At 52.0% G+C, this 12,572-nt stretch overlaps 4 protein-coding genes across 4 annotated transcripts; 2 read left to right on the top strand and 2 right to left on the bottom strand.

Annotated features, from left to right (window-relative positions):
- Positions 1–2,166: 2,166 nt before the first annotated feature.
- BDZ83DRAFT_579572 (uncharacterized protein) lies at positions 2,167–3,090 on the bottom strand (the record flags this gene model as incomplete). The annotated part of the gene is made up of 1 exon (XM_060505256.1): positions 2,167–3,090. The coding sequence occupies one exon, from the start codon at positions 3,088–3,090 to the stop codon at positions 2,167–2,169; it is 924 nt and encodes a 307-aa protein (XP_060364026.1).
- A 3,071-nt stretch (positions 3,091–6,161) lies between these two features.
- Positions 6,162–7,134, top strand: BDZ83DRAFT_363990 (uncharacterized protein). The gene has a single exon (XM_060502598.1). It carries the CDS (start codon positions 6,356–6,358, stop codon positions 7,052–7,054), a length of 699 nt encoding a protein of 232 aa, XP_060364025.1. The 5' UTR covers positions 6,162–6,355; the 3' UTR covers positions 7,055–7,134.
- Positions 7,135–8,155: 1,021 nt separating this feature from the next.
- On the bottom strand, positions 8,156–9,409 carry BDZ83DRAFT_701017 (P-loop containing nucleoside triphosphate hydrolase protein; the record flags this gene model as incomplete). Its single annotated transcript, XM_060511439.1, has 4 exons — positions 8,156–8,646; positions 8,716–8,919; positions 8,977–9,192; positions 9,247–9,409. 4 exons carry the CDS (start codon positions 9,407–9,409, stop codon positions 8,156–8,158), a joined length of 1,074 nt encoding a protein of 357 aa, XP_060364024.1.
- Positions 9,410–11,779: 2,370 nt separating this feature from the next.
- BDZ83DRAFT_652544 (uncharacterized protein) lies at positions 11,780–12,320 on the top strand (the record flags this gene model as incomplete). The annotated part of the gene is made up of 2 exons (XM_060510532.1): positions 11,780–12,262; positions 12,300–12,320. 2 exons carry the CDS (start codon positions 11,780–11,782, stop codon positions 12,318–12,320), a joined length of 504 nt encoding a protein of 167 aa, XP_060364023.1.
- Between the last annotated feature and the right edge of the window lie 252 nt (positions 12,321–12,572).

The raw sequence follows: 12,572 nt of genomic DNA, 5'->3' as shown, positions 1-12,572 counted from the left end.
GGGATGACCCTTGCGGACGGGCTTTGTCTATCCGGCTGGGGTAATGGCCATTTTTTAGCCGGTCGTCGGATTTCGCTTGTATGGCTGTCACTGACCACCGACCTCCGGGCTCTACCACCAGACCCCGTCTCATCCTCACCTTAACTCTCCGACAAGAAGGGGAATAGGAATGTTTACTCGTTTACGGAGCACTCCGAAAGCGACGACAGAAACTACGATACCATTGTCGACCGACCCACATCCTTTCTGGCTAAGCTTTCTAGCGACGCTTCCAGACCTGCTCAGACTTGGGAGGGTCATTTGGACATGCTCGAAGCCGGAATATGCCACAACGAAATCTGACCAACGGATATCAACTCGTTTAAATAACACCAACCTTCATCTACATGAAACTGCTGCAATTGAAGGGGGCTCCGCCAGGGGAAAGATGGAAGTTTAACCTTTCTGACATTCCCCAAGGGTCCGTTTTGGTACAAGTCAGGAATTAGAGGAGGAAAATTGGGAGCGGGAGTACACTTTGCTCTGGACAAGAGACGAAGCTGCAGAACCCAGCTTCATCCATCCCCACTTGGATGGTTGGAATTAACATCCTGAGGGGATGGGAATAGGGAGGGAAGGATTGGAGTCGAGGGTCACTCACTACAGCACAAGTGTGTTTTGGGAGCTCGTGAGTGGAATTGAGTTGTGCTCTCGCAACCCATCCAATTCTACATCCCACGAAACTCCAACACCCATCTCAGCAATACCTTGTTTTATTTTTGCATGTGTCATTTATACGAGATACCTATGTACGATGAAAAGATGCTTAGCTTGGACAGGCGAATAAAAGGATAGATTTTCTCTCAATTGTTATTTACACAACATTCCCTCGGCCATTCATTAGCTACCCACTTGTTCGGTCACATGCTACACCAGGCCTTGACTTACAAATGGAAGGGGATGATTGATGACTGTCTGCCCGTCTACCACCCCCGGATAGGACGGGACCTGCGATGACTGCCAACCACTGCTTCACGTGGGGAATGTGATGACAGAAGCCTCCATGGAACTAACCCGTCTCCCCGAGTCCACCTGGTGCCCTACGGTGCCTACGTGCGAATTCGCCGCCCGCTAGTGAGACCTTGCAAGCCTGGTCCCCGGCGAATGGGAACGAGATACCGACCATCCGGAATGGTGGCCCAATTTAATCCCACGCTGTGTCTTTCGGGGATGCCTTGGCTGCTTACCACCCGTGTCTAACAAGTTGCTTGCCGTGACCCGAAAGGCACGTTCACATTAGTTATTACTCACCTCTCGTATCTGGCCATGCTAGGTGAGGTCTCACTGAATGATAACACCAAGATTTTGGGTAGGGACCGCGAAACTTTCAATTCGGGTCCGAGCGCGTTTCTCATGGTAGTTAAGCTCGGCGTTCGTCGCCGGCCGTTCATCCGCCTCTCGCCCGGGCTGTGTGCCCGCAACCTAACCCCTCTTCACAAGTCCGGCCTGTTGTGAACTCTGTACCTATCGCGGTCGCCTGATAAAACGCAAAATCCATGCTTCCACCCACTTTCAGTCTGTTCGGCCGTTGGCACAAGCCCGTCCTCCAACCCAAAGCCTTTCGCCGCGTGACCGCCAGCGATGTAACGATACCGGAGCCTCTCCCCTTCTCCGTACGCCAGACATGAATCCATGTCGAGATCTTAACACCATCAACATTCTCTGATGGGCCGCAAGCAATAGCCAGACATGTTCTTTTTCCGGACCAATTTTGTTTTGGAACCCGAAATCTTGCAATTTGCGATTGTCCTCCCCCATATTCCCCATGCCGTTTGTAAACTCCTAGTCAAATTGCAGTTCCATTCCGCTTCCGTGATCAAATGTGAGACAACGGTCTCATGTGCATGTGGTATGGAGCTTCCCCGCTCAGTGTGCAGCTGCAACCGGGCTGCATCACAACCAATCGAACGCCACGTGGGGTTGAGCCGATAGAAGTGTTCCCCAGGTTAAAAAAAAATAGACAGGGATGAAGGACGCTCAGAATCTGTGAAACGCTTGACGATCTTTTTCTCGTTTTTCGTGTGGCGAAAATCATGTTCTTGTGGTGAGATGCCATCTCTGACGGGGCTTATTACGATGGCAAGATGGTGAACATCAGTCGTAGTAGCCGTTCCTAACGTGGACTCTTCAGTCCATGTAGAAATCGCCCTTGAGGATGCGTTCCTGGAAAGCATCAGGCTTGGGTCGCTCGGGGGCCTTGGGCTTCATAGCAGCCGCCTGGGCAGGGGGAGCAGGCATGTCGGAGACTGATTTCTGACGGTCGTGGGCGGCGCCGTTGCCGGGGCCGCGAGGAGGAGAGGATGAAAGACCAGAGCCAAAAGAAAAGGACGCTCGTGGTCCCTGAACAGAGCTCTCGGCGCGAGATCTAAGCTGCTCGGACCAGTTGAAACCTTGGTCTGGGCGAGAGAACACGTCAGAAGATGATCTTTGCTTGTGTGCAATGCTTGCCTGTACAGTGCTGCTAGATCGACGCCTGGCTGACGACAGAGCAGCAGCGATGGACGAAGTATTGGCCGGTGACGTGGAACTCGCGACCGAACCAACACCTCGTCGAGAGTGCACACTGCTACGTCTGTCGAGGGCGGCAGGAGTGCTAGGCACGGGAGTGGCAGAAGCAGAGGATAATTCATTACCGTTTGAACCCGGACTTCCACCGCCGTTGCGCATGGTGCGCATTGCCTGAGCTCCAAAGCTCATTCTGCGGGTGAAGGGAGTGGTAGGTGCTGTGCGGGCGTTGGGGGGAATCTCCTCCTCGTCGATTGCATTCTCATCGATGGAGTCGTTGGAGTTGGTCGAAAGACTTCCCCGTCGGAGAGAGTTGAAAGCACTAGCACCAGTGGGCGAAGTGCCGGTGAGGCCGAGACCGGTGGTGACGGAGAGTCTCCGTCTCTGAGCGTCGCTGGTGCCAGGGAATGCACCGCCGTTGGAGGTAGAGTTGCTTCTGAAGAGCCCGGCAATAGCCTGCTGGGTGACTGAGCCACGTCTCTGACGATGCATTTCGTTCGGGTTGTTCTGAGTGTTCTGGTTGGTGTTGGAGTTGTCGTTGGACATGATGGGCAAAAGAGATGGTAAAGGAGCGAATTGGGGGCTGCAATATATGTAGTCGGGAATATCGGTATGTCGTGCGTCGAGTTGTTGTATGCGTTTAGGTAGTCAGAGGGTAGTCCAAGTTGTGTTTCGGAGGTGCGTCTTGCGTGGGGTGAGATCTAGAAAGAATCGAAAGAGGGATCGAACGGGAAATCGTTCGACAGGTGCGGATGTGTGGAACAGGGTGGTTATATATCGAGGTGGCCGATGGACTGACTTGGGGTGACACTAGGGGCGGGTTACAAGAGGTTGATCACAAGGGAAGGGCCAGGGATGGGATGAGCGTACCTCTGTAGTGCGCCGTAGCAAGGTGTCGATCAAGGGGTTTGCTGGCCTGGCGAGAGTCAGAAAGAGAGACTTATTCGTCTTTGTGCTTCGTTTGTGCGTTTGTGCTGGGGGATCGACGAGGGAAGCGTCCCCTCAAGCGGCGCTTCCTGTACAAGCAGCAAAGCGGGTTGAAGCTCTAAATTAAGTGACGTCGAAGCTTAGGGGGCAGGTCTTGGATCAGTGGCAGCACCCCAGGTTGGGTCAGGTAGCAGGGGGAGAGGGGCAGGGAGGGCCAGATTGGCAGACACGAGTAAACGGGCTAGAGAGAGTTGAGAGAGGAGGGGGATGGCTGGTTGTTCTCACTGTTCTGTAGTGGTTTGGGTGAAACGGTGTGTGTGCTTGCGTGCGCGTGTGCTAGAGGTGCTTTGGTGCCGGGGGGCGGTCTGCTGGCTGGTTGCTGTTGGGCGGATGGCGTGGATTTGCTTGCTCAGCCAGGACAGGCAAATGATGGTGGGATGGTGGTGCGTGTGGGGAAGAGGCGAATGCGGTGTCGGATGGTCGGTCGGTCGGCGTACGTTTGAGAGGCCGATAATAGCTTTCTTGGGTTCCAAACTGGATCTTAGATAGGGGCCTAGGGTTGGCCAGTTGCCAGGCTGGAATGCTTGACAAGCACACAAGCTGCTATCTCTGTGATGCCGTGATGAATGTGTTTTATGGCTCTGTGTGGGTAGAGGTGGATTTCTGATGGGTTGCTGATGTATTGCACTCGTGTCGTATCCGTAGTTCAGTGGGAGGGTAAGAGACAGGAGACAGGCAGATAAAAGAGGTTTAACGTCAACGCAAGGATCGTGATGTCGATGGAGAAGGGTTGAAGTGTGTGTCTGCCAAGTTGAACGGCACTGAGAAGACTGGAGACCAGAGGAGGCTTGTTTGATGGAGCCATGGAAGGAACGCGGTTTACGGCTTGCTCCTTCTACCTATTGTGGCATCTGCTCCTGCCTGTCTATTTGTTCCTTCTCTTGTCCTCGCTCTCGTTCTTGCCGTTCGTACTCTTCCTTGCCCTTGCAATACCAACAGCATCTGCACCTGCCTGCACCTTTGAGATGCACTGGAAAATGGTGAAATTGTGGAGGGAAGGAGCCACCACGAACCTTCGGAGCCAGAGATGGCCTGGAAGACCCAAAATGCCAAGTTCAGCATGTAAGGTTGGCGCGGAGGCTACGGCAGCTCCCACACCCTCAGGGCCTTCCTCGCCCACGATACCACGACCCCGGCTGCCCACCCAGCGCGAGCTCACAGACACAACATCCAATCACGGAAGGCATGGCCTCAGCGTTGCTTCCAGCAAAGGCACTTTGGCGGCATTGCGCACGGGTACGTACCGGTCTTAGCGCAGTCTCTAGTGCTGGACGTGCTGGACTAGCGCTTGCAGCCACTAGACGGCCGGGTTTTGAACCAGCCAGACCCCCGCTTGTCGACGTCACCCAATCGAATGATTTGCGGGGTAATCAGACCAGCCGCCAGAGGTGGGAAAGAGCGACGGGACGTTTGACTCTCACCTGCACCTGCACTTGCACTTTTGACTTCCATTGCACTTGCGAGTTGCGCCTGTCTCTGACTGTTATGGAAGTCACGCCGGTCGTTCGTACTCTCTTCCCTACCTGTGTACTCTGTTCCGTCCACACAGATGGGAGGAAGGAACTGGGCTGCAGATAGAAGGATTTTAGCAAGGGCCCAACACGGGAAAGAAGGGGTCCTCTTCACGTTCTCCGGGTCTCTGTTTCTCTGTCTCTGTTTGACTGCTCATGTCTCTCCCACTTGTCTCTGTCCTGGTCATCTAATTCGTTAAGTTTGCTGATCTTTTTGGGAGGTAGGTATTGGGCCGTAATTAACCCATCATTTCCTATCCGAATTTCCTGTCTTGCTTTTTTGCCATCTTTGCACATCTTCTATCCTCTCTTCCTCCTGCTTGTCCCCCCCCTTGGCCTCCCCCTCAGTCTTGCATCAGAGCCGACCATCTGCGGTACGTGCCCCACCCCTCCTTCAATGTCCATTCACCATCGGAACCACCACCACCACTACTACCACCACCTCAATCACTGCCTAACACCTGTGACTGCAAAGATTCCCACACAACTCGCATCTGCAGACTGAGAGACACTCATCCACCTTGCCCGCAGTCCACCACGCATACGGTTGCACGCAGCGTAAACCAAGCTCAATGCAGTCTGCCGTCTGGACCATCAAGCACACGCGTGGACAGTAGAAAGACGTCCCATCTCGCGTGCCATCGCATGCCTGCTCTCGCCACTTTGGACCGTCCATTGACCACCATGGGCTCATCCGCAAGCACCATCATCTGCCCATGTTTCTGCCACCTCAAACATCTTGAGCTTCGAAAAACGAACTCTGACTTCAGACCAGATGGGAATGGCCGAGATCTCGCTGCATCTCATCCACATGTACAAGTACCCACCTTTTGTCAGCGGGAGCCATACTCTTTCAGACTGCCAACCATGACCATAGACCTGTTGTTACTTGACATGCTCAAAGTCTATACTCTCCTCCTCTGAACCCAAGACCCTGAAGGCCTAGGCTGCTTTGGAAGCTTTTCGATGCAAAAGTTGCCAAAGACGGCCACATCGAAATCTCCAATTCCCTCCTCTTCCCACCACATTCTCAACTCACACTACGCTCGTGTCTCTTCGGCCAACACGAGTGGCTGTCGTGCCACCATCCGGTCCTCCTTCAGTCACGTTGAGTGTGCTGTACCAGTGTACATAGACTATTGGCAGCCAGGCTACCTTAGCTCGACATGCTGGAATTCGACGCCTCCTTCTTCTATCTTTGACAGCGTCCACTTGGCATGCAGACGGGCCCTAGCAAGTGCTGCCCCGGATAGACAAATCATCCGTCAGCGACATGCACACTGCTCCAATTGCCCTCCGCCGCTTGGACCGGGATGCATTTCAGGCGGCACGCAGGATCTCAGCGACCAGAGATTGGCGAAGCAGCCTGGTCTCTCAGCCGCCAGCGACAGGGACGTGGGCAGTGGGGGTCGGTTGGATGGCGAACAGTATCAAACTCCGTACCTTACGGATACAATGTCTCCTTCAACTCGATGATGCACCGCACCTGGCTACTTGAGTCAATAAAGTGCCCGAAGCAACGACGCAAAGAGGGGAACATGTTTCTTTCGACGCAACTTCACGACTCGCTGCGTCCTCTATCCATGCACGCCTGTATCCCACGTCGAAACTCGGAGAAGAACTCTAGCACTGCACCTGCTATATCGTGGCACACATATTGGAGCGTTTATCTCCTCTTTCTTCTGTTGATGCTCTACCTAGATCCCACCCCTCCCGAATCCGTAATCCCTCCCCAAGCCAACGAAAACACCGCCGACCTCCCCGGACCCTGGTCTGACCAACCCTTCTGTTCACCACTTCCCCAGACTATCCACATCCGCAGCTCCCTTCCTGACTCGTTACTGGGATTCCCATCCGTCTTCGTCTTCGACAACTCTCGACTTGGTCTGCTTCCCCGCAAATTTCGGGTCTCAACACCAGCCGGCCCCATTTCGCACGCGGATTTGGTGCTTGGCCAGATAGATCCCCAGTCTGCCAGATTAGCCCTCCCGCTAGCAACACAACAACAGTGAACCGTTCTCTGGCCACGCAGTTGGCTTATCTTGGCAGCCAGTCCATCCTGTGCCAGCCTGCCCGGATTTTGCAACCGTCCCACATAAGCCATGCGTCGTGTTGTGTCACGAGAAAGCTTAATGCTGAGAGGCTTGCTCCATTGGTGATGGCTACGTTGATCAAGCTCCAACATTCCTTCTGCTAGATAACACAGCAGCGGCCACAAGTTTCGTTGCCAACTCTTTCGCCTGTTCGCTGTGCCAAAGCACCTGGCAAGCTAGCACTGCAGGTCGCTTCCCGGAGGTCCGGCTCCGCGCCGCGGTAGCATGAAGCTCCTGGTGGACCCTGAACTCGCGGCACAGCATCTCAACCAGCCAGCAACATGTGCAACAACGGTCACGCGCCCGCATCTTCTCCAACTCCTGTAAGTTCTGTTACCCCGCCTTGTTTGAATCAAACTCCGAGGTGGTGGGCGAGAGTTCACTCGCAGGCCAATCTCGATGCTTTCTTATCTCTTGCTCAATCCGGGCTTCCCTGTCAGCAAGCATGGGCTAGTGATGAGGAGTGACGAAATGATTGTCTCCGAGGGTGATGTCAAGCGGTTGTATAACCTCGCTAGGCTGTCAAGGAAGATGAGACCACAGAAGTTGCCCAATAGTTGCCGTGTGCGAGGGCATTAGTTCCTTCGAAGGAAGCCGCTGTCTCTGTTGTTATCTGGCAGAGGGCCTAGCTGAAGTACCTAAGCTGAGACTGAGCTATGGCAAGGTTGCAACACATCCAGATGCCAGTCAGTCGAGCCAACTTTGTTTCAATGGCGTTGGAGAGATAGTCTCGCTCTATAGACTCTATGAAGTGCAGCCAACATCAATCTTCAGTGTCTTGTCGGTTTCTTGAGTCTGGACGCCAGTGGTAACGGCAAGGAGTTGGCCCATAACTTGATAGCAGGATATGGTGGCGGCATGATGGCTTCAAGCTCATTTGAAGAAATTTGTGATCAGTGTATTTGAGGAATAAAACTCCAGATAATCATCCATCTGTAAACCAGCCCTCGCCCGCCTTCTCATCCGCCAAGTCTCTCTGCCCATACAATTTTACTAGTCCTCAAGCTGAAGAGAATTCGTTCACAGATCACTCTCTCGGGCCATGATGTCCTTCATTGCTGCCAGTCGATCACCCTTGATTTGAGCAATCTCCTCAGCCTCTGCCTTTTGCAACTGGGTCATGTACTTTGTGAACGCATTCCCGAGGTTGATGACCTTGTTGAAATGACTTGCGTTTGGCGAAACACCTTCATTCTCGGCCAGTGCCAGCGCGCTCCTGACACAGTTGCGGATCTGGCGACCATTCAGGGGCTGCGAAGCCCAAGACTTGGTGACTTCCGTTCCTAACGCCTTGCACTCTTCACGTGATAATAGAGGCGGCGAGCCATCGCGATGTTCGCGGCCAAGATCTTGGATGAAAATCTTCCAGACGCCCCTTCGAAGGGTCTCATCGAATTCTGGCATGCCAATTGTTATGTGGATCCTGGACTGGAAGGCTTGGTCGAAGGCGGCGACGCGGTTGCTGGTGAGGAACATGATGCCGTTGAAGTATTCTAGAGTCCGTAGAAAGACTGCGTTGGTAGTCAGGCATTATTCTCAAGCTAACATTTTTTCAAAAAGCAGATGTATTCATGACTTACTAAAGACCAATGCATTCCTATGTAAATTGTCATAGTCCCGGTCCTGTAGAAAGATGTCTGCTTCGTCTAAGAGCAGTAAAGCGTCCCATGCCACAGCATGATCGAAAATTGTTGACAACTTAGCCTCGAGTGTATCGGGGTTTGTTCCTAGGTCTCCAGCAGTGACCATATAAAGCGGTTTCTTGAATGACTCTGCAACACATTCTTGGTATGTATTGTTAGAACTTAACCTTCAGTTTCTTCTGCATAAGAAGTACATACCTGCGGTCAGGGTTTTGCCAACACCTGGGGGCCCATGGAGCAGGATAACTAAGCCTTCACCCTTTCCCGCAACAAGGTCATGGAATCCCATATTGTGGCCAAGATATGACTTAACCATGGCCCAAATGACCTCTTTGTATTCCGTTTTAAGAACGAGTCGCTTCCATGAATCTGCTGCGAACTGCACAGGCCCGAGATCGACTACGTCATATGAACCTTGCTATCAATTAGTTCCCGTGAAGCAATGATATGGTGCATTCGAACACCTACTCCATCTTTTCTTTCGGAGACTGAACGCTGATATAGTGCGAGGGCACAGCATGAGAGTCAATTCATCTGGCTCACTACTTGCGGGGATGCTGTCGTAGTCGCGAAACCAGTTACCCGACTTTGTTACGTCTCGTCGTGGTACTGGTGCATTTGGCTCTGACATTCGTGGCAGCATTCGTGGCGGCACTTGAAAACCTGAAAGCGAAGGCGACTTCTGCTTCATTGCACTTTCAGCCTTCGCATCCACAATCACTCTGATCCCAGAGAGCCAGTCTTGGCCCTGCTTTGGCAAGGTCGCAAATTGTCGATATCCAGATGTCGTATTCATATCCCAGAAGTTTTGGCCTCGAGAGAGTGTGTGCGCTTTGACGACATCGAGATTCTCCATGAATCTTTCCGGAACGAATTGGAGTTTCGAAATTTCAACTTTGCCTCCGAAATACGGAATTGGCACTTTGACCTGTCTTTTCTTGAAGGTGTCGTCCACAGGATCATATCTTATTGTCCAACAAGACAATTCGAGCCACACTTGGCTCGGCGTCGGAGAGCTGTCAACAGGTGCCACAATCACAACTGGATAGTCTACCATGTAACAAATCGCATCTGGCCCGGCGGTTCTCTCAAAGATGACTTGGCCCGGTTTGTATAACATCCAGATATCGTCATATTGAACTAGAGTACTGGGACCCGCTGATTCCAATGCCCTAAATCTTGATCGGGTTTCAGGGGCATTTTCATCGAGAAACATTAGGATTGCTCTTGCGATTCCTATACTTTGTGCCGAGGTTGTGCCATGGCTCTCGGTGAGAGATGTTGCTGAGGCTATTGATGCCTCTCGTTCAAGCGCTCCTAAGCGCAGAAAAAGTGGGACGAAGGGCTTGGAGAACACCTCTCCTCGGGGTGGGCGGTTCTTGTAATCGGGAAACCGTCCAAGACGTTCCATGAAGTCATTAAACTCCCACCACTCGATCTCAATGCTATGTCTCTGAATATCATTCCCATCGTCCACGTGGTGGATGAAGGTGACACGTGGCACGGGATCATCGTCCACACTTTTCTCCATTTTCGAAGGTATCCCAGCTCGCTTGATTGTTCGGTACCGTCCTCTGCGATCGTGATAAGATTGGACGGTGATATGTCCAACGTCCACGCCAAACTTCAACTTGTGAGAGATGCTTCTCATTGGCCTCACTAGATAGTCCACTCACTTCATTGATAATTCGCGGAACAGTAGGACGATCGCCAGAGGCCTTGTCACTGTCCGGACCCCGTCCATAGTCGCCTGCTGGGTGGCGAAGTCGGATAGCTGGGCAGAAATGGAAGTGTCAGCTGTGCTGGTTCAAAGATGATGGCGGCTACCTACAACGAGAAAGGTTTGGGGTCGATTCGCTTGAGTAGTACTCAGAAGAGTTTTCGGATTCTGTATCCGATGCAAGGTTGTGTATCTCACTCATCATGGCGCTGAAGCTTGACGCTCGTAAAACGAAATCGAATGACGCCCTGAGGTATGCTGATAACAGGCAGTGAACCTCACGGTTCGGCTTTTATATCGCAGATACCCTCAAAGAAACTTATGTGCGGGATTCACATAATCTAGATGGCTGGAGAGATTGCGGCCTTGCCAACACATATCCGTGTGTGAGGTCTCGGAACGCCTCCCAATTGCCGACTTACGAGACAAAGACATAGAGTCGGCTATTTGGTCTGTTGGTAACTTCCCATTTGGCGCTCATCTTCCCGCACCATTGTAGACATGTTCAATCGCTTTCTGAGTGCCAGGTAGCCTGCATCTTCCATCGTATGATTCTTGCCTACTCGAAGACACTCTCTCAGGCACGTTCTCCCTCATGCATCTTGTCGTGCGCCTCAAAGGCTTACCAGTCCAGTGAAATGATTTGAAAATGTCATAGGTTGCGGTTATCACCAGCTCCTTCCCAAGAAAGCTTCACTGGCGTGGATCACGCTTCCTCCTTGTCGTCCTCAGTGTTCTCATTGGCCAGTTTAATGCGTGAATGTTACGCACGCGGCAAATATATGCTGCGCCAATACGTCGCACAGCATTTTGCAGATTCAGGCAGTCATCCTCTTGCAGATTTGGACTGACAATACGTTGACACGTCAGCGGTCTGGAGCTGGGCATTTCTGCAAGGCGTGAGGCAGCAACTTGTGTGGCTCATCACGGCTTGTCGACAGAACGGTTGGTTTATTCAGATGTCACTGCCTTGCTGTTCGAAGACTTCAGGTAAATCTGCTCATGATTTCACCAATCTTTGACTTATCTTTATTAGAATAAGATACACTCCACGGTGATCTTAGTGGTGAGGTACTGCAAAACCTTGTAGCTGCAGGAAACACCAACCACGCCATGGACTACTCGATGTCAAATGATGGCGAGCCCCCCGATCGGGGTATTTCGCTAAGGCGGATCATCAGCCTAGGTCAACCATCTCCGAGGAGACTTCCAAAGCCGCAACTCCGCGACGCAAGATTGAGTAGTCTCCTTGAAAAAACCAAGCCTCAAAATCGTGAGTCCATGAGTGAAGTGGAATTGATTGAGTCTTTGAAGACGGCTCAACACGTTAGGGATTTAGGACTAGAGTCGTTGTCATTGCCGGCAACTGGTGACCCACTCAGAAATGTCAACGCGAACCGACCTGCCTGGGCGCTCAACTTGGCAAAGAACCCAGCACTGCGCAATGAGTTCGAGCAGTTGGAGGTAGCTGTCAACGAGTACAATACCGCAGCCTCCCAACACAAAGGCGAAATTGTGATCAAGCAGGGCTGCGAATTGAAGGATGTGCTCACCCAGGCAAAAGCCTTGCAGGAGACTGGTTCTCCGAACGAAGGAGACAGGAGTCCAAACAGTAGCATCCAAGCCGGTTTGCAGCAGTTTTGCAAATCGAGTCTTCACTATGCCACAATCATGGATACACTAGCACAGCGCCACCCCGAATGGGTCAGTCTAGCTTGGGTAACCATCAAGCTGCTGTTAATGGTCCCAATCGAGTATCAAAGGGTTAAAGAAGGCATTGTTACCAACCTTGGACGAATAGGGGCCAAGCTTGAGCTTGTGAGCCTTCTTTTGTCTTTCTATCCTTTTGAAAGGATGGCAGATGCGGCATCGGCTATCTACACTTCCATTGCGGAGTTTCTTGGATTTTGTCTGAGGTATCTGCGGAGAAACTGTTTAGGTGTGAAAAATTCATCATTTAGAACACGGTACTCCTCAACATGCTGACTATTGGAATTCTCTTGCCCACTACTAGTAAACACATTGAAGACAATCATCACGCCTTTCGAAACTAGGCTTGGTCCAATTCTCAAGA

This window comes from Colletotrichum acutatum (assembly GCF_030867785.1).
Source record: "Colletotrichum acutatum strain CBS 112980 chromosome Unknown BDZ83scaffold_57, whole genome shotgun sequence".
NCBI classification, from domain to species: domain Eukaryota; kingdom Fungi; phylum Ascomycota; class Sordariomycetes; order Glomerellales; family Glomerellaceae; genus Colletotrichum; species Colletotrichum acutatum.
Note: the sequence above shows the minus strand (reverse complement) of the source record. Positions and strands in the feature narration are given on the sequence as shown.

Bases quoted from the DNA above. Each gene is read 5' to 3' on its own strand.
- BDZ83DRAFT_363990 (XM_060502598.1), top strand. From the start codon at position 6,356: ATGCATTTCAGGCGGCACGCAGGATCTCAGCGACCAGAGATTGGCGAA.